Source organism: Trichoplax adhaerens, genomic scaffold (assembly GCF_000150275.1).
Source record: "Trichoplax adhaerens TRIADscaffold_7 genomic scaffold, whole genome shotgun sequence".
Taxonomy (NCBI): Eukaryota; Metazoa; Placozoa; class Uniplacotomia; order Trichoplacea; family Trichoplacidae; genus Trichoplax; species Trichoplax adhaerens.
Genome location: NW_002060949.1, coordinates 5170387 through 5191495, shown reverse-complemented (window position 1 = coordinate 5191495; position 21109 = coordinate 5170387). Strand labels below are relative to the sequence as shown.

General features: G+C 34.0%; 4 protein-coding genes across 4 annotated transcripts; 2 read left to right on the top strand and 2 right to left on the bottom strand.

The window, feature by feature from the left end:
- The first annotated feature begins 1671 nt into the window (after nucleotides 1–1671).
- On the top strand, nucleotides 1672–5626 carry TRIADDRAFT_63119 (expressed hypothetical protein). Its single transcript, XM_002114461.1, has 7 exons — nucleotides 1672–2034; nucleotides 3235–3350; nucleotides 4433–4462; nucleotides 4654–4970; nucleotides 5089–5176; nucleotides 5302–5342; nucleotides 5426–5626. The coding sequence occupies exons 1-7, from the start codon at nucleotides 1702–1704 to the stop codon at nucleotides 5500–5502; spliced, it is 1002 nt and encodes a 333-aa protein (XP_002114497.1). The 5' UTR covers nucleotides 1672–1701; the 3' UTR covers nucleotides 5503–5626.
- A 458-nt stretch (nucleotides 5627–6084) lies between these two features.
- Nucleotides 6085–9499, bottom strand: TRIADDRAFT_28003 (uncharacterized protein; the record flags this gene model as incomplete). Its single annotated transcript, XM_002114144.1, has 8 exons — nucleotides 6085–6393; nucleotides 6674–6833; nucleotides 6920–7102; nucleotides 7246–7373; nucleotides 7486–7635; nucleotides 7989–8125; nucleotides 8591–8647; nucleotides 9205–9499. 8 exons carry the CDS (start codon nucleotides 9497–9499, stop codon nucleotides 6085–6087), a joined length of 1419 nt encoding a protein of 472 aa, XP_002114180.1.
- Nucleotides 9500–11455: 1956 nt separating this feature from the next.
- On the top strand, nucleotides 11456–15349 carry TRIADDRAFT_58379 (uncharacterized protein; the record flags this gene model as incomplete). The annotated part of the gene is made up of 12 exons (XM_002114460.1): nucleotides 11456–11492; nucleotides 11714–11811; nucleotides 11906–12073; nucleotides 12549–12622; nucleotides 13161–13262; nucleotides 13498–13570; nucleotides 13816–13954; nucleotides 14117–14273; nucleotides 14419–14549; nucleotides 14667–14815; nucleotides 14915–15025; nucleotides 15152–15349. 12 exons carry the CDS (start codon nucleotides 11456–11458, stop codon nucleotides 15347–15349), a joined length of 1437 nt encoding a protein of 478 aa, XP_002114496.1.
- Nucleotides 15350–16674: 1325 nt separating this feature from the next.
- On the bottom strand, nucleotides 16675–20617 carry TRIADDRAFT_50556 (uncharacterized protein; the record flags this gene model as incomplete). The annotated part of the gene is made up of 4 exons (XM_002114143.1): nucleotides 16675–16817; nucleotides 17662–18007; nucleotides 18056–18467; nucleotides 20241–20617. 4 exons carry the CDS (start codon nucleotides 20615–20617, stop codon nucleotides 16675–16677), a joined length of 1278 nt encoding a protein of 425 aa, XP_002114179.1.
- Between the last annotated feature and the right edge of the window lie 492 nt (nucleotides 20618–21109).

Here is a 21109-nt window from a genome sequence, read left to right as displayed (position 1 = left end):
TTAAGTATACGACTTGTACATCATGGATTACATCTGTTACATTTATTAGTTAGTCTATATAACTAAATTTGCCTCATAAATTACATCTCAAGGTTGCTTTACTAAGATTTACCCAATCATTACTAAATCTAGTTTTATATAGTTTTACAGAATTTAAATTGCTATTTTGCGTTACCTGATCTGAATAATTAGCAGTGTCCACACGTAAATCGACATTTAACAGTTTTGCGATGGAGTATAATTCCTAAACAATATTTAAATATGTGTTTAGTAAATGATTATACTCGTATATATACATGCAATGTAACATTGATTTTATTTTAAGGTAACGTAACAGTTAATTAATTTATATTAATTACGTTAATTTTAGCGAAAAATAGCTACTTTACGATAGCATCTTTGGGGGCTATTTAGACAATTCTTGACGTAAGGTGCATTATACGTATATTGTCATTAATCATTTGATAAGTTTAAAATTGTTGCACTATTAACGTACAGTACAGTATATCCATGCGGTATTATATTATCATTGACGTAACATAAACCTGTTTCTAGTTTTCAATTTGCAGTATGATTGGTAACATAGAGGTAAGTAAGAATATTAGTGATGAGCTAAAGGATACAATAATTACACCATGGAGGTACAAAGGCTAGTACAATCATGGTATAATATTATAACATTGAAGAGCTACTATATTCCAGTACTCCATTCTGCAGCTTGTAGATACGTCTTTCTACAACCTCAATGAACTTACAGCTAATCGAAAATTGACATTTTCTTGTGCATAGTAACACAAATATCGGAAAACCTTCAATCTCTCCATCTGCAAAAGGCTGCCATCCAAGTATCCCTTCGCAACAACTGACCGCATCAAAATTCAGTCGGATGGACCAACGGACCCCTTTAGGCTTCTATCCGTCTGTCCTGTAGTGTACTCATAACTACTACTTTAACTGGGAGATACATCTGGTAGTCCATGCTGGCACACCACTGCGTCAGCAATTAGTAATAACAGTTTAGTTTGTATATTATTAATAGACTTAATGTGTATATTATGATTGTACTCGATTTTGAACTGTCAAAAAGAAAGAGAGAGGAACGCAATATGATCATTTAGCAATCAACTACATACTACTGGCATGCAATCGTAGACACTAGACTGTAGACTGCCATGCAAATGAACTGCTAGTAGTAGTAGAGGTGCCAACTATCAGATTTGATATAATATTATCATGATAATAATATCCAGTGTAGTCTTGATACTGTACTATTAAGATATTATCAAGATCAAGATACTAGCAGGATATTCTTGAGACAATGTACACTTTTAGTACTAGAAGTACAGTCCATTCTAGTGAAAGGTTAAAAGCTCTTCGATAAATTACGACTATGAATCATGGACTACGCTAGCAATTTCTAGTCCATACTACAGTATGTCCGATCAGTCAGTCACATGACTATCATAAGCACGGTATTCGAGCAAAAGTGATGTCACTATAGCAGTAGTATACAGTCAAAAAACTACAAAATGGCATAGAGGAATCCCTAGTGTTACCAAATTAAAATCAACTATGTAAGTGACATTATTTACTGCACTGCACACAGTTCCATACCATACTACCAAAGTAAGGCCAAAGGCAACAAAAATCGACTTTCGCCTCTTCATCATTACAGTCTATCCTGACCGTTGCTAGAACAACATGAAGGCAAGTCTAATCGTCATCACCTTGTTTGCAGTTTTCAGCGCACAAGGCGCTTACTTTCCCAATCATCAACCCTTGTCGCAAGATTTGATCGACTATGTCAATCTAGTGAGTACAAGCTGGAAAGCTGGTACCAATTTTGCTGGTTTACCAGTATCTTATGTCAAGTACTTATGTGGTGCTTTGGAAGATCCTAACCACTTTCAACTCCCTATCCACGTCCATGAAGACACCAGCGATTTACCAAAATCCTTCGATTCACGAGACAAATGGAGAATGTGCCCTAGTATCAGGGAGATTCGAGACCAAGGTTCTTGTGGTAGCTGTTGGGTAAGTCTTCAATCTATTGTCGTTTCTTTGACTAGCGAATATTGCAGCTGTCAATATGATTACAAATAGACCATATCAAAGGATCGATAGGGACGTCATGTAAACGCTACATCACTGTACAAACAAAAAATGACGGTGTCTATCCACTCTTCATTTTGACCCTTTTTACTTCTGCATTCACCAATATTAGCACGATGATGATTTTTTCTTATAGTATTCTTTTCAAATCTGTGCCATGCATTAAATATACAGACATGAAGATCTCTGTATACAGTTCAAGCGCTACAATCATAGCTTTTTATACTTTGGAGCAAATAAGTAAATTATGTAAATTAGAACGTTGAAAAAGTTCTTTTCTTCATGGCCGAGTAATGAACAGCATACAAGTGATACAACAATGCTGTATCATGCCACTTTCGAGAAAATGAGATATCTTTACGCCAATAGCCTCGAAGTAGAATATTTAAAGTGTTGCAATATCATCATTACTGATACCTTTTCCATCCTTAGTTTCGTCATTTTTATTGTTGTCCGTGCAGTGCACACTCTTTTGCAAAATTTTTCTTATGGATATCGGAAAACCTGAATTGGAAGTAACACCTGAAACCGTATTCTAGAATCCTATTGAACTAAATACTGTAGTCTAACGCGTAAATAACTTTTATCTATCACAAGCCGATTTTAGAGATTGTGGTAAATAGTATCAGTAACATTGCTATCTTTACGGAAATACTCTATGTTTAGTATCTGAGAGCTATCGACGTAGAAGAACAAGAAAAAAGAGTCATTACACGTAAATGCGATCCCTTCTTTCTTTTTATTTTCGTTTGTGTGCATTGTAGATCATATACAGTGGTAGTTTCCATGACCATAGACTGTAGCATTCATAAATTTTAAGAAATATTTAGAGCGATTGAAAATTTTCTAGGATTTTTCGATTATCTGTTATATTAGTGATACTGTACAGTTCTGCCGTTATATGACAAAAGGAAGCAAGGTCAATTTTTTCGAAAATTGAGTTTTTTGTTTATGATTAATTATAACTACTTGTTAAGGTGTGATCTAACTACCTGCAGATAATCATTTTAGCAGCATAGCTACAATATGTATATACTGTATATAGGCGTATTAAAGGTTGTTGAGTTCAATGATTATACCAGTACAGTATAATAATATGAGTCTGACCATTTCAACATATAGTCTTTTGGTGCTGTTGAATCCATCACTGACCGAATCTGTATCCACTCTAATGGAAAAGTTAAAGTACATATTTCCGCTGAAGATTTAATGACCTGTTGCACCAGCTGCGGTATGGGGTAAGTTGAAATATGTTCGTAACCTAACATTTGTATCGGATAAGCGTAGCGCTTCAATTTAAACGACTTCTAAATGCTATTCCTACTATTAACTAGCTATATTACAATACTCATCTTACAGTATAATATAGTGGGTAACCATGCCCTTTCCCTACGATATATCCTTCAACTATAAGAATCCCTTCAATATTCCTAATTTATGTCAGCAATCTTAATCACTTTCCAAAAACAATTACATTTAAGTGCTTCGATTTATAACTATTGTCTCTCAAGTTAATTTGATAATTCATTAATTACTGGCAATCAGTTTTTATACACTTCGATGAAATATCTTTCGTAACATATGCGGTTATGCACTTTAATTTTTCCTTGTTGTATTACATGTATCAACTCATAAATAACACGACTGTTGCAACCTACCCACAATTGCCCAGCTATATGTCGAACTTTGAAAGTTACTTTTTCATATCATATTACGTATTAACAATGTTAATGAACTGAATGATGATTGTTTATTAACTATTTTATGACCAATAATATAAACTATCTTATCTAGTTATGCAGTCATATATTGATATTTTCGGTACCAGCAAAACCATAATTACAATTTTACAAAGACAAAAGTCATCATTGTATAGTACAAGTATTTCTTGGCGAGGGGAAATATTATTTCGTCCTTTACGAATAAGACTTTTCTACTCTGTATTTTGATTCGTGGTAGCGTTACATCTTCGTGTAGAACTTACGGCCATCACAACTCAATTTTATATTTACACATTGCAGTGTTTGTCTTGCATGTATCACTGGGAAAAGATCACTATTGTTACGCTATTTATGTACCCATTAAAGTCAGATAATTTATGACCCGATGTAATTCTACAGGAATCAACAATAGTAACATTTAGCAAGTATTTACAATTTATTCATAATATCGTATATTACATCCTATTCTTCTTTCTAAATTACTAACTGTTTCTTATGGATACTTTTAATGATCATATTACCCTTCAAAATTGTTATCATGTCCCAGTTTTATGTGTTTATACGAGTATATATATGATAACGTCATTTTATTTCTCTAGATGTAACGGTGGATTCCTTCCTCAAGCTTGGTAAGTTTCGCACACGCTTGATAGCTTTTTATCGATTTTTCAGAAATAGAGTGAATAATTATAATTGTACAACATAGACTCTAGAATCTGCAAGTATTTAATGCTATAATGGCAAGATTATAAATTTACTTTAAAAGACTTGAACTGAATGTTATCTACATCGGTTCTATTACTACGCATTCATCATACAGGCATTACTGGGTTAACAATGGTATCGTTACTGGTGGTCAGTACCACAGTCACAAAGGCTGCCAACCATATGAAATTCCCAAATGCGAACATCACGTAAAAGGCCCATTTAAGGCATGTGGAAAAGAATTGCCAACTCCAAAATGCTCACAAAAATGCCAACCCGGCTATAATAAGACCTTTAATCAGGACAAACACTTTGGTAAGAAATCCTATTCTATCACTAACAATATTCAGCAAATTCAGAAAGAAATCATGATGAACGGTCCAGTTGAAGCTGCATTTACCGTCTACGCAGACTTCCCAAGTTACAAGAGCGGTTAGTTACTACCTTTTAATTTAAATCTTAAAATTTATTCTATGATACTAGCCTACTTAAAGCTTAGATCTTAGACAGTAGTAAGTTTCATCTTCCTATTACAATGTTATCATAATAGGTGTTTATCAGCATACCACCGGTGGTCCATTAGGTGGCCATGCTGTAAAAATCCTTGGATGGGGTACTGAAAATAATACTCCTTACTGGTAAATTATTTTCTATCATACTATCCTTACCCATGTTCCCAGTGTTAAAATACTTTTATTGGTAATAGAATTTACAAAATTTTACAGTATCAAATATTTTACTCCTTAAATTATATCTTGTATAGGCTTATTGCTAACTCTTGGAATCCAACATGGGGAGATAAAGGTATATTTAATTTGTTATTTTGTTTAATTTTAACAATATGTAGTTCCGTTTCATTGAAATATTTCTTTAACTTATTATTAAAGGGTACTTTAAGATCATCCGAGGCAAGGACGAATGCGGAATTGAATCCAGCATTGTAGCCGGCATGCCAAAATACTAAGATAATTACTTGATTTTGCAGTAGTCAATTTTAATTTTATCATGGTGTAATTGTAGATTTGTAGTTATAAAACTGCAATTTGGGCATGTATGTACTTGATATTTAGCAAGAAATAAAATTTATAGTCTTTAATTTGTTTGCCTTTTCGAGTTTCTGATACGTTACTAAAATTGAATACATTCACTTGATATTAGCTCGATGTCACTAAAATCGTATTACATAAGGCGAAAGTATACAGATAAGATTTATTCTCTAAATGCTCACCAAAATGAGCTGATACTTTACAATCATTTTGAAAAGTATATGGTTATACGTTACTTCAGTATACAAACAGAAAACCGAAATTCTTGTATTGAATATTATTTTTGCAGGTTTTATACAGACATATAAGTTAATCGTTGTTTACGGAATAATAGCAAGAGACTAAATTATGATTGAGTTTCCTCGTGATCTACATTTTGTCTCATCTCCTGCAATTTAAAAATATCAATATCTTCGGCATTTGACGTCTGGATATAAACCTACAGAGGGAGAAATTAATTATATTAATGAATGAAACTAATGGTACAAAATAAGAGGCTATTAGGAGGATATATATTCAAGTGTTCTAACCATCTGTAAAAATTCTTCTTCGCTGTTAGCAGAAATATTCAATTCCGTAACGAAATTAAAAATCTCCATAGGAGTTTTGACATCATTTGTTAGTCGTTGCTCAAAAAATCGGGAAATATTTCTACAATCCCGGAGCAAGAATTCTGCCCATTTAGGATGAGATCTATCAACGGCTTGACTGACGTCAATAATCCAAATTTTACTTTCGTGCCATAGAATATTATATTCGCTTAGATCGGCATGAATTAACTTTGCCTTGTGATACATGGTTTTCATTGCCTAAATATTAAAAAAGACATTAACACAAAGATACTATGATTAAATCTAGACACTAATTGGGAAAACTTGTCAATGTATTAACTTATTATAAATACTCATTATGGAATTGAATTATTCTACCGAATGATCGACCACTTAATACTAAGAAATTATATATACGTTTTACAGCAGAGTCTGCTATATCTACAAAAATAGTGAAATATAACCCACAAACTGAAGTCTACACGTAGCGATTACAGGTAGCTGCAGAAACGAAGTTAATAATTTTAAGCACTTTTACCTGCAAGCACTGGTTGTAAGCGGCAGTGATATCGGAGTAAGACAATTTAGCGTCTTTCAACTTCGGCGCAGGTTTCTGATTAAGACCAATGAAACTCATTACTAATACGTGCTTTCGTAGCAAAAGTGGTTGAGGGCAATGGATGGAAGCTGCTTGTAGTCTACAAATAGTTGATCAGTAACAAAAACTATTTAATCTAGCATAATCATTCCGTCTTATACATAAACTTTTGATCGTTCAACTAACCTGTGTAAATTATGTGTTTCTTTCTCTGCCCATAACCGAACAATTTTCCGAGGATTTTGTTTACTAAATCTATCCTTAAATCTGTAATCATCTTTAATGTATTCGTCGCGATTCTTGAATTCGTTTAACGTTGTCTTATATACTTTGATGGCACATTCGGCGGGCAGATCTATCTTTTCAAGTCTGTCAACAATTCAATTTTAACAAGTTATCAATAAGCATGAATTGATAAGATCTAAGAATTCGTTCAAAAATTTATCAGTATGATGAAATCAATCTTTCAAGAAAGCGTATATATCTAAACTGTAAACCCCGGATTCACTTACTGTCCTCCCGTTGCATAAAATACGCAAGCTTCTTTACCAGTACTAAAACATCCTCCAACATTCTCCAAAGTACCATTATTAACTAACTTGTATATTAGTAAACGGGTTTTTTCGTCTAGTGCTTGCTCCTATTAAATTTTGAATCAAGTGTTACCAATGGACTAATATACATGATTCGCTGCTATGCTTTTATTATGTTCCATTTGTATACAATTATGTAATTAATTTTCCTTATCTTACATGAGTTGAATGTTCCTTCTTTTCATGAAGTCGATGACTTTGACGATCTTCACGGAATGAATGTTGTTTTAAAGAGTTGTAGACATGATTAGGTATCTTGACTTCAGTTGATGCATCATTTAAATCACCGCATCGAAAATTTGGAGGAAACTGTAGACGAAAAATACGAACACATATAAAATTAGCTTGAACCTTGATACAGGATATTCATTAATAAATTATTGTATTAATGCTTTTAAAGTACGAAAAGCGACATCCAAATACTTTAAGCGATTTCACTATTTTGAGAGCATTTTTAAATTTTAGAGTGATCGACCGTATGTTTGCTATAGGTTACAAAAATTTCCATCTAGGGTACTCTAAAAACATCCTTATGTTATTAGGAAAACTTTAATTTAATATTTTACGCTTACTTGTAGTGTACTTTTATAAATTTCAATAGCATAGAAAACAACGAAAGCATAGTACAGTATCGACTGTACATGAATCGATTCGAAACTTACTTTACTTTCCATGCTTTTAGTATTCTTCCGACAGCAGATATCGTAGTCATGCTTGGTTGTGATTGTATTCTTTTTTGGCAGCTTTGTATCAGTCTTGTCCTCGTTATCGTTGTACGTTTCATCAGTAGCAGTGGTATCTAGCAAAGATAGGGATCACCGAAAAAGTCACTTTATGCTACCGATAGAAATATGTAAGCATATGAAATACAACTATAAAGAGTACTACTCAATTGTGACAATCGAATAAGCCTATTCACGTGTAGTTCTACTGTACTTTTAACTTTTATTTGATATTCACGTAAATGGATACGATATTATACGCGTATTTACAAATACAATAACAAGTCGTAAAATAGGTTTAATAGCATACATCATTAAAATACAGATTATGATATGCATTTTGGAGTTATAACCGAACTCGCATATACTGCATGGGTATAGTATTTAACTTAAACCAGTAGACGTTTTAAAGCTAATAGACTACTAACATGGAAGGTTTTTTTTTTATTAAAGGAAATACGCAAAATAACAATTGCGATTGTTAGTTCATTCTTTTGCTATCAATACTATCATTGTCTTACCTACTATTAGGCCAGCATCACAGTAATATTCCTTATCCAGAGGATGCATACAGCGATAGTTATCATATGATATGGTAACTATGGCAAGATAAATTATGAAAACAATTTAAAACGCATACCTTTACTGACAAGTTATGATAAGTAAGTTGAAGCATGATTAATAAAAGGTTTTGAAAGAATAGTCTTAGCCTTAGAATACTGTACAACGTGTGACAATCATCGATATAATCAGGGTCTATATAGTAAAAACGCTAGTTTCTAACAACGCAATTTTTTTGACCAAACACAGTACAGTATTTAGATTGTTATCATTAAAGTAGCAGTTCATGTTATCAATGTAAACTGCCTATTTCTACCATCCTAGAATAGAGTAACAGTTTCACATCTGTAAAGAATTTGGATAAAGCTACGATGAAGGAGAATCGTTCTCCTTCTTGTATTTAGATTGTTGTCATTAAAGTAGGATGTCAGGCTGCTTTTAAAACTGTTGTACAGTATAGAGTGTTTATGTCATATACTATAGATACAGTACAGGGGGGGCCGTTCCCAATACTGATACTGTACAGTGTACAGTCAGTATATCCTATCAAGACAGTCGTATGCAATTTTCCACTGGTCTATCACTCTTGACTTACCTTTTCCATTATTTCCATTCATCTTTCTTTCCTCTAGCTCTAAACTTTGATCATATTCGAAATCGTACTGATTTTGTAGCATCTGGGCTAAAATATGATCACTCTCACAAGTAGGATTGACTTGGTCGACAAGATTGATGTTTCCATGTTGAAATTGGGTTGGATTATCTTCCCCTCGTTGTAATACTCTAGCTAGCTCTTCATCCATCACATTTTGTAATGAACAGTCTTGTGAGGGGCTTGGTAAAGGTTGGTTTTTAAACCAAGGATTCTTAACGGCATCATTTGCTGCCATTGGTCAAATTATTCTCCACTCGGCAAAGGATAGTAAGAGAGACCAGAAAGTTTAGGAAATGCCCTTTGGTCTTGCATACTAAGAGTACTTATAGAGAGTAGCAAAGGCTAGCAAAGCGATCATTCCTCATTACTGTGTATCATACAGTAGACAAGCGTACAGTCATAACACTGTCGTCCAAAGAGCCCATCGTCGTCTACATTCATTGAAAAAGTGTTGACTGGGCAGAAATTTCTTTGAAGCCAAGCTTACAGTATCATCTGGTCCGGACCGGACCGGACCAGACCGTCAGTCAGCGTACCATTATTACAGTACAGTACTGTACTCAGTTACTGGGGTAGTGTCAGTGATACAGACTGACAGATAGCTGCCAAATTTTGTTGCATCAGCAAAAAGTGATCCATCATCGGTGATGTCATGATTGATTTATTTCATGATATCAATAAATGTCATTTGCGCACGCTCACTCTCTTACGACTGGACTGGACCGGACACTGGACAGTGAGTGGACTAGTGGATAGTGGAGACTAGAGACCCTTTCATAAGAGAGTCTACAGTGGACACTACTGTATCCGCAGATGGACGGACTTTTCATACCATTTCAGACCGTAAATGTCCAAAAATACTGACTCAGTATGGATTTTCCCAGTCTGTTTTGTAAATCACTGGTATTAATTTGAAGAAGATGAATGACCTAAAGTGACTGCTGCAAGCAAAGCTTAGTAACAGCCAATGGAGTACAATGTAATATTCATTCATTTCGAAAAAATCAGTCAATCTAGAATCGACTGTCTGCATACCAAGTGTTTGACACAATTTGTTAACCCGAGTTGGCCAAATGCCTGTCCGTTCAAAGGAGTGTCCACCTTCGAGTCCTAGGCCGGGTCGGGCTATTCTGTAGTAGTGTACAATACTGGACTGTTGTAGTCTTGTCACTGTACAGTACAGCGAATTGACTACACAGTCTGTACAGTGTGAGGGAGGACGGGCTCATATGTAGGATTTTAGTGAAAGTGAATGCATAAGAATTGGGCGATCTTATAACACATTTTATATCAGTCGATAAAGAGAATGAGTTGATCTACAAGGATCCGTTGTCAGAATTACTGTACAACGTCAATTTTTTGGTAAATGACGTTTCAAGGCAAACCGTTCTTTCCAAAACTACAGTACAGTAAGCAATATGTCCATACTACTGTCCGTACACTACTGTCATGAACAGTATTAGTACAGTTCCAATTCAAGTTTGGAGGTCTTGATAGTCTTGTCTACAGTACAGTGTACAGTACAATACATACAATACTGTACTGTAAGTTAGTCTGGTCTGTCGTCTACTGTACTGTACTGTACAGTGTACAGTACTAAACAGAAAGAGACCGGACAAGCTAGCCACTGAAAAACTGACACGTCGTTGAGGTTGGTACTGTAGTAAATCGACTTGGTACTGTAAGTAGAAGTTAAAACTAGGCATGCTCAATGTACAGTACCGTAGTGACTGAGTGTACACTCACTGTACAGCACAGAGCATGTGGACTACAGGGCACAGTACTACACATTCTACAAGTACCGGACACTATACTCTACTCACTTGATTCATTCTGTTTATAAACGACTGCAACTTCTTGACGTCTAACTTGTGTATCAGCTCGCTCGCTGACACGACCACACAGCAAGCCCGTGAAGAGCAGTACAGTACTATACTCCACGGTCTCGAGAGAGTATCCATTCACTGACTGGCTGCAAGCAGTCTGCCAAGAGGCAACATTGCATCAATATTTGCTTCGTCAATCACACTTTCTGGCCATTTGGAAAGTGCGCTCCAACATTACCTTGTAGTGTATCCATTGGTCAACTGGACACTTGTATACTCCACTCTAGCCAAAATACATCCACTATTTTCCACTCTTGGCTACAATTGCACGCCTACTTTTCGGACTTTACCGCAATAGTAACAAAATGGCCGAGAATGATGACATGGAGGCGAACGAGACAGGTACGATCAGACGAAAAACCAATTCAATCTTGTACAGTATAATAATCAAATGGACAGGATAGATGGATTAATTCATCATGTTGTTGAAATGGTACAATCTTGTGCATGGTAATACCATAATCGAAGTCATACCCTAGGCTGTTTAGTAATTAACGCTGATTAATTCATCGATACGGTAATCAATAATCAAATAAATCCTCAATGCCAAACTCTATTGACAGCTTCCAAAATGCGAAAATTACGACCACCTAATCGGAAAAAATTCAATGACGATATCGAACTACTAAAGGAGGAAATTAAGGAAAAAGAAAAGCGAATTGTATGTACTGATGCCGCTACCACATTTCTAATTTAGACAACATCGAATTGATAGGCTTGAATGATAAAACAACTCTCCTTTTGTATGGGTATAGAAATCGATCGTCAAGCCTCTTCCGCAAACCAGTTCTGAATCTACTGCAAAGAAGGATAAATTGATTAATGAACTTGCAGAGATTCGCAATGAAAAGCAAAACATCGTCGATAGAAGAAGAAGCACAGATGAAGAGCTGAAAGCCCTTAATAAGCAAGTGGCTGAAAAGGTATGGCGATCAAGTTGTAACAACGACTGTCGATTCACCCTTATTAATAATCTGCAATTCATAATCTGTGTGTATCGCTTACAAGTCTTAGCGACTGTAGTGCTAGAGGCCATGCTATCAAAAGAAAGCATTCTTACTAATTGTCTACAGTCTATTCGAGAAATCATCAAGCTGTATGTCAAATGGTAGCCAAAACGATAGCACAAGCCATAACGCAAGTAACCTACTCTACAGTATAATGGTAGTAGATTACTGCTGGACTGGTACTACCCTACCCCATAATATACTACTGTATTATACAAATCACCCAGTGGTCTTCTTATTTTACACCATTGTACAGTACTGTATGATACACCTAGAATTGTACAAACAACATGTTTGCATAACTTACTCTTAATTTAAGCCTAGTATCTATCCACAAGAAGAATTATTTTCAGGTACTTGATTGATCTATGCTTTCTTTTCCTTGACCTAGAATAATAATATTACAAGGCTGTTAGCCGGATTACATCATTACAAATCTCAAGAATCGATTGATGATGCTATCAAGTTAGTACTTTCTTTCTAGAATTTTAAAATGCTATGCCTAATCTTTGCAAATGGGCAACTTATGAATTTAACCTGTCTGCCTTGGGTTATACATTAAGAGCTATATTACATGATTTTTAATAGAATTTGTTGTTGATTTGCCCTTTTCAAGTACTTACTAGGATTTTGTAGCGTAACATGACACCTCACAATTATACAATACTACAGTACTAATCCATTAGTAAATACACATTAATCAAATTTTGAATATGAAAATAGTATCGGAGCGCGTATAATACGTAAAATATAGCATACATGACGACAACAATTATAACAGAACAATCAACGTTAGACATTTCTTTATAAACCGAAAAATAGAGTATAATCCTTCTTAACTTGATTCAGAAATCAAGCATTTTACACACTATGCTATCGGAACGACTAGTATCACTTTGTATTTCATTTTAACAATGTTCAAATTTATACAATACACTTGTAGACATTATACGAATAAATGTACATTAAGGGTTAGAGTTAGCCTAATTATTTTTCCTTGTAGGAAGCTTGAATTTCAATTGCAAGTACAGCGTCTATCATTGAAGGAAGAAAAGCATTTAGTAGCTACAATTGATGCGATGAAAAGATCCAAAAAGACTTTAAAGTAGGTTTTAATGTTCTGCTCATTTTTTACAATACATTGAGTTTCTATCACGGTGAACCTATCAGCTCTGCTCTCTTGAATTAGCATTGGATCATAGTTGATCTATGCCAATAAATATATATACATATATATATAGTCAGCCCATTCATTATACACTATATTTGCTACTGAACTTGCACCATCATTTTACAAGGTTGTAAGCGATTACTTACCACATTTTATAACCACTTGACAGGACTTATAATTTATCTCAGCAAGCACTTAATGAGGATCGAGATAAAGTGAAACAGATTAGGCAAGCTAAAGATGTAAGTAAAATCGAAACCATAACATTTTAATATCATTACAGTGATTGTTATTTAGTAAGGCAATGCTTCAGATAGATAGATAGATAGATTTAAACAAGAGTCACTACATACGAACTGTGATTTGTAAATATTTAGGTAGAACAGTGGTTACTCAATGTACATCGAACTAATGAGTTATTAACAAAATAATGACTCAATATTATCATTAAAAATCAGTAATTAAACATGGTATTGATCTAACTCAGGCGTGCAGTAAAGAAATCTCTGAGCTAAAAGCAAAAGAAGATAAAATAAAAGAGACAATCTCATCTTTAAAGATACAAAACGATGATGCGAGAATAAAAGCTCGTGAAAAGTATGCTGAAAAAGATAGCTTACGAAAAGGTACTCTTAAAAATTTGCTATTACATGATAGCTATATTTGACATCATTTACTAACAGTTGAAATAGCATTTACTACTTTTGGCTATAATGAATAAACGATTTGTACTTGTCATAAATTATCTATATTATTATTCCTCATCTAAAGATGGCTTATTCTTTCAGAAATTGATGACCTATATAATAAGAAACGAGAGTTAACCGCAAATTTTTACAAAGAACTCAATATGTACAATAAGCAATCTAGAGAAATGATGAAACGTAGTAAAGATGAACGAAGTAAAAGGAAAGAAGAAAGAGAACTTGCAAGACAACTAGCAATGTATGCACGGAATATAATTTGCTATATATTTAAATAGAAATGAATAACATCGATCAAATAGACACAAATATTATTTTTGCTTAAAGTATATTTTTAAGAGATAACCTCTTTGGTACATAAAGATGTGTAAATAATTTCTTTTCAGTAAGGAGTATGAAAATTCTCTTTTACCGTTCGAGAACGAAATCACGACATGTAGCTCCCTTATAACTTATTTACAAAGAACTGGTAGTTCGGTCGATGTACGCTCGCAAGATGATGTTAACGATGCTGCTGGTAAGACTATTTATCCGACTATTTTGTACTATATTACGGCTATCGAATAGAAATTTACAAAGTTGTTCAATAAATCGTTCCATGGCATGAATGAATTGACTTTTACTCATGCTACAGGACCAAAAGAAGATAAAATTAGTAATTCTGAATATCCAGATGGAGTCTTCATTAGCAAAAAATCTGATGATGATGAAGAATTTATGACTGTTACTAAGAAATCAAATAAAAAAAGGGCAAGAAAAAATCGAAAAGTAGCTAATACAAAAGTAAGTTGCAGTGATAGATGCAGCTATAGTATGGTACATAACGTAATAAAAAGGCAAGTTTGGGTAACGCATTATCTTTAATTTAAATGTACTGCACAGAGATTAAATCATCACACGGAAGTTTTTGAGCAATTTCTGTCTCTAAGCCTCCATGCACCTGCAACAACTGCAGAAATACCTCAATTAATGGAAACTTTGCAAGGAAAGCTAGTATGTCTATTTGTAAATAAATAATTTTCGAAACTACAGCAAATTAATAATAATTATAGCAGATGTTGGGTGTTTTATCTGTCTTAAGTATCTGACGTACCAATATTGCATGTTTTGTACTATAAGAAACATTATAAATCAGAACAAGACGCTGAAATTGCTAAAAGAGAAATCGCTAAAACTGAAGAAAATAATGAAAATGGCTACACCGACCATGATGATACGCCAATATCAGACACCATAGAGACTGATACGTTAAGTGTGGAGGCAGATCTAGATAATGAAGCCAATAAATCTGAAAACGAATTAAACACCGAAGATTAACGTTGCAGAATGCAACGAAATATCCTGTATATCGATTCTACACGCGTTTAGTGTCGTACTGTATTCTATATGATAACATTATAGTCGTCTTCATGTTACATATCCTCGCAATAATACTTAAAGTATATACAGTACGATACTCTCGGAAGCTTTTCGCGATGTCATAGACAATTAATCGCGTAACTGTTATTATAGATTTAAATGTATACCATTTTGTACATACAGTTGCATGGATCTAAAACTGGGTTCTATACTTTATTTACCCCTAAACTAATTAATTATGAAAAGACTTTCTCAAACTGTGATTATCGTAAATGTTCTAGCACTGCCCTGCATTTATAGAATTGTGATATAATAGAAAAGAATGAAAATTGTAAAAGAACTTGTATATCTACAAGAGATCTAGATTCTACATTCCGTCTTAAGGTACTGTATTTTTAAGGCTATTACTTTAGCTATTTTACTTTCTGTGAACGATTACATTTTCTATAGGATGCAGTATTACTGCCTTAACGAATTAATAAGACATAGTGGTCATAGACTTATATATACATACATGTCTGTATTTACATTATATCGTATTATAATTTCATTCATTTATATTTTTTGAAGTGTTTTGATAGCCTATTCGAGATTACTTATTTTAATGAATAAATATATTCAATAAACTAGCCTTAAGCTTTGACCTTTTTTAATAATATATCACATGCTGATATACCATATAGACACACAATTAATTTATCATATATATTTTATTAAAAGCACGGCGTTAAAACAGCAACGGTCAAATGTTAAATTTAATATATTATCCTCTATGAATGGCCCGAAAGTAGTGAACTAAATAACTTTTTTTGAAAATTCGCTTCAAAATAGTAGGATTGTTACATCTGTAGACCGCATTAGTAAGCACATACAAATTCTTGAAATCTGATCTACAGTTGAAATATTGGAGCTTTCTATTATAAGTTTATAAAGTCAATTTATGGATCAATTAACAACCAATACAATAAACAATTGGTAATTTACCAAGATCTTGACAACTTTCATACAGTATCAACTGAGTGTAACTTAATTCTAGAGTATACCTATTATTATTATATTACATCGCGGATACAAAGTTAACAGTCGAAAATGCAAATAATAAAACGCAATAAATTTCTGACATGTACGTTGTATACATATAACGTGAAAATACTTCATTCCTTTTCGAATGATACAACCTCTTATCCGTTAAAAACTACAATTAAAATATTTTACAATATTCAATAGAATCGTGACCCGATAGAAATAATCATTATCTATGAACGGATTTAACAGAAATAACTTTATCGCTTATTGATAGCTATATCACCGTAAATTTCTGATTGTTTAACATTTACAACACTCTGCTTTGCTAGTAATAACAGGGTATAAAATTTGACAGCAGCCTGCTTTTTGTTACTTTTCTTACAAATTTCAAAGAAAGTTGCTTTACGATTTTCGGCTTCAATTTTCGTTATGCTTTCCAGAAAGCGCTGTCTTCGCTGTTGCCACCTACGGTCATTATTGATATGTATAGTTGTTACTATAAAGCTTACACTGACTTACAGTACTAATACGACTTTTAGTAGTTTAATAATTTTGAAGGATAATCCAATCGCAGTGTTTAGATCTTATCAATATAGTGTTACTGTTACTATAATAAGCATGTTCTATTTAAGCAAAGCATTATTTAGTAATACAACAATAAACAACAAGTGTAATATCATATCACGTTGCGTTACCAATCTTATCGTACCATATGTAATAAAAGAGCACATGTCATTCGTAGGAATATGATCATACCTATGATTTTCAGTAAGTGCCGCGCCGTCTTGACTTGTAAACTCTGGCTCTAATGAGACATTGAGATCAACTTCAGGCATTTCATCAACTTTAGATTCCATCAGAGGCTCTTTGCTAACATCTTCTTCAGGTATGTACGCGTCACCTTCGTCGAAATTAAGTTGCTCATCGTTTATTGCAGTTTCATCATTTTCGTTAGCAGTCGGATCCAAAACTAATAAATAACAAAGGTTGTAGATATATATTACCTCAGCGTAGTGAGCATAAATCATCAGGAATATAAGCTATTTTATGCTATACTCAATTGCATTATTAACTGATAAATGGCTCAATTTCTAGTTTAAATTTTGAAGATTGACGGCATCTCCAGCGTAACAAAGCCCTAGCAAGTTACTACCGTAATTAAAAGCCATAAAGATATCAATTCTTACCAATCTTTTCATAGTCATCCTCCATTCTAGGAGATGGAATAGAAATGTCATGCTCACGTAACAACTCCCTATCATCTCCCATGTGATTCCTGGGATGTAAGGATAAATTCAGGGCGTAACATTCATGTATGGGGGATTGAAATAGACGTTTTATATCAAGGGTCCCTTTCCAAAGTAGTGCTTTCTTAGTAGCAGGCTCAATAGGATAGTTGTGGACAATATCTGAGGAATCCTTTAATTGATCTTCAAAAAATTTCTTTGATAGCTTCAGTTTAGTATCTACGATCAACTTTCTTTTTCGTCTAATACGATTATTAATTTTTTGTTGTGTCATATCCAAAGGTTCCAATACGAACTGGTCCTGATCATTTCGTATCAATGTTGTATCATCAGCAATACCAGTCTTGCCCATTTGATCGATGCTATTTAAGGTGATATCAACAGGAGTAACTAATGCATCTTTTTCTTCTTCTTCTAGTCGTTTCTCATCAATATCACCGAATGCATTATCATCATTATCAAACAAATTAGCAGCTTCTATATCCATACCAAAGCCTTCACCTTCCAAGAATTCATTGTCTAATCCAACACTATCCTTGCCGACTGATTTATCATCTAGTAAATGTTTACTTTGTAGGCTTCTGCTCTCATCTAATACGCCGACTGGTTGATTTTTGTCATACAATGAAGATTCCTCTTCAGCATGACGTAAAATTTCTCTCTCTTGTTCATCATCCATAGGCATTTCACCAAAGCCATCTTCACCAGCAAAGATTACTGAAGCTTGACCAAAATCATCTTTCATGGTGATTTCCTCGGCACGAGATTGATTAATGTTGGGTAATTGTATTTCTAAATCGAAGCTACAATGCAATTATAATAAGTAAAAGATGTCAACTCAGGCAAAGGCTTCCCTTGTAAGAATCATCGAACATAAGTGTGTGAAGGCGTAGAAATTTGTTGTTTCTAAACTATTACGAACTTAATCAACTAGGGAATAAACCATAATTAAAAATAATAATATAGGATCTCCCATCATTACATCTACAACTACAGACAGTGCGAGTTGCTCGTCATAATACACTGATACGAGGCATACACCTATATAAAATATATGCAACACCATAGTGTACAGTATATATACACACGATTAAGTACAAATTTCCAATAAAAAAGTTTCAATAAATTTGATTTTAATTTGTAAACCCCATGATACATGATTAGTAAAAAAAACAACTATACTGTATAATTTACGAGCAACTTACAATGACTAACAGTATCGAGCCGGAGTCTATTAAATATACGTAGTTTACTGAAATGTACACGGAGTAATAATTACTGTATGTAATTACTTTTATCCTACAGTTCAGTTACGTTTACTCGTGCGTGTCTAGTTTCTGAATTTCTTATTATCAGTCATTATACTATAATTATGAGCAGATCGACGGGTATACTGTATGCATTAAGTCCTCTTCTTATTGCAGCGATACATGACAGTTCTATGATATTATTAAAAGTAATTTGTATCTTCTTTAGGGTCTTATTTATTGGAAATGGCTAAAAATTGGCATAGTAGTGTAGTAATTGAAAATTTGCGACACAATAACTGGACTCTTAAAAAAGATTTTTCCATCTCTAGCCATGGATAGCATATCGATGAAAAGCACAAAGCACTACAGTAAAGTGTAAAATAGAGAGTAAGTTTAAAATTACGTCTGGAGTAATTATAGTATTTACAGTGTTAAATTGATTATAAATTAACACTATGTACACACAGTAAAGAGTGCACGAGCAAAGGAATTTCAAGTACGTTACTGCAATGGCAATATGATCCACGCATCACAGGTATGATTGGCATTTACAGTATTAAGTATCAATGATGACAATGTGGAAAATATTTCATCACTCAACGAGATCAATATCGCATTAATTAAAGTGCATCTACTTTGTACAACATTGAAATTCCTCGTCTAACAAACTCATTCATTGATACATGATTAATTAATCGATTCATATAAGTTAACATATCTAACTAATATTTACAATTTGTTTCCCTTGATTACAGAATACAGTAGTTATCCGCGTGAAAAGTTACAACAAGGCAATCTCGCTATTGGCCGTCAAAGACTGAAATCATAGCAATGGAAATATCTACAATAACGTCGACTAGTATCAAATCAATAGAAACCAAAGGTGAAACTATCGTACAGTAGATTGCTTCATGTTAGAAATTGAATTTAGTCAGTGAATTGAAATGGTGTGTCGAATAACACGACCATTTTATCTATCTATCTGTAATTCCTCCAGTACTGTATCAGTCGACATGGATTGATAAAAATGATGATGATGTCGTAAGTATGTTATCTAGTGGCAATTGTAGATTAAATTCGATTTATTTTCAAACTACAAAATGATTGAATATGGTAAGAATAGGGTGAGATTTTCTTCATACTGTATTGAGTATTTTCAACAGAAAATGGCAGTTGTAATGTGTAGTGGGGATATTTTCAACATTTGGAGAAAAGTTGACTGATTGCATCCATTTTTTTTTTTTAAATCGAGTCTAGCCTAATTTTAAGTTTATTCTTATCCGTTGTAGCTATTCGTGTTATCCGATTAAAGATGAACTGTTGTACCTTTGATTGCCATCTAAAAGGTTGAAATCATGGAAAACTTCAGGTAAGGTCACAGCGTTGGCAGCTGCTTCTTCACTATCCTTTGGTAAATCGACGTTAACACCTGGCCTAAAGGCCATTTTAATCTTGACAAATGCATCGCTACAATCGGTCAATAAGTACTTGGCTTTGCGTGAATAGATACGTACTACACCTAGCAAGAGATGACCACTTGTTCTGAGTGCCATCTTGACTTGAGGTGATTTAATACTATCTACAGATGATTTGACATCCGCTTCGTAAATTTGAGCTTTGGTTAACTTCTTATCCCAATGAGCAGCTAACCATACCTTGGCCAAAGGGCCTTTCTTAGATAAGATTAAATGAGCATAAAACATGATTTACAGTACTTTCCTCTCTATTCTCTTCAGTATATCGATACACTCGTCGATAGGAATCGTATAGATTCAATTAGAAACTACAAGACTTGATGTCTCCAATCGATATTGGCTTAAATCAATGCGATAATTTAGCTCCCCGACGTTTTGGATTTGCTTTTTGCGCCTTCTTCTCCTTCTCAGGCAAAACTTCCAACTGTGGCGTTTTCTTGCAAACGCCACAGGGTTGACAGGGGGTGACGCTCGAGCAACCAGCAGTCGTTCGACCTGGAGTACTGTCAGTCTGAAGCCTAGAGTCCACTGTAGCAGTTCATGATGTTGAAGGCATACTGTACAATTAACTGTACTGTAGGTGCTACAGTCTGTACACTCCACAAGTTGACCTTGTACTGTAGCCAACTTTGCCTTTGTTTAGTTCTTATTTCGTAGGTGCTATATAAAACAGAAATTCAACTACGCATTGGAAATGTTCAACTAATACACTATCGTTTG

Excerpts from the sequence above, each read along its gene's own strand:
- TRIADDRAFT_63119 (XM_002114461.1), top strand. The coding sequence starts at position 1,702 with ATGAAGGCAAGTCTAATCGTCATCACCTTGTTTGCAGTTTTCAGCGCA. Across the intron at positions 4,463-4,653 it reads GGATTCCTTCCTCAAGCTTG|GCATTACTGGGTTAACAATG; the intron begins GTAAGTTTCGCA and ends TTCATCATACAG. Across the intron at positions 5,177-5,301 it reads GAAAATAATACTCCTTACTG|GCTTATTGCTAACTCTTGGA; the intron begins GTAAATTATTTT and ends TATCTTGTATAG.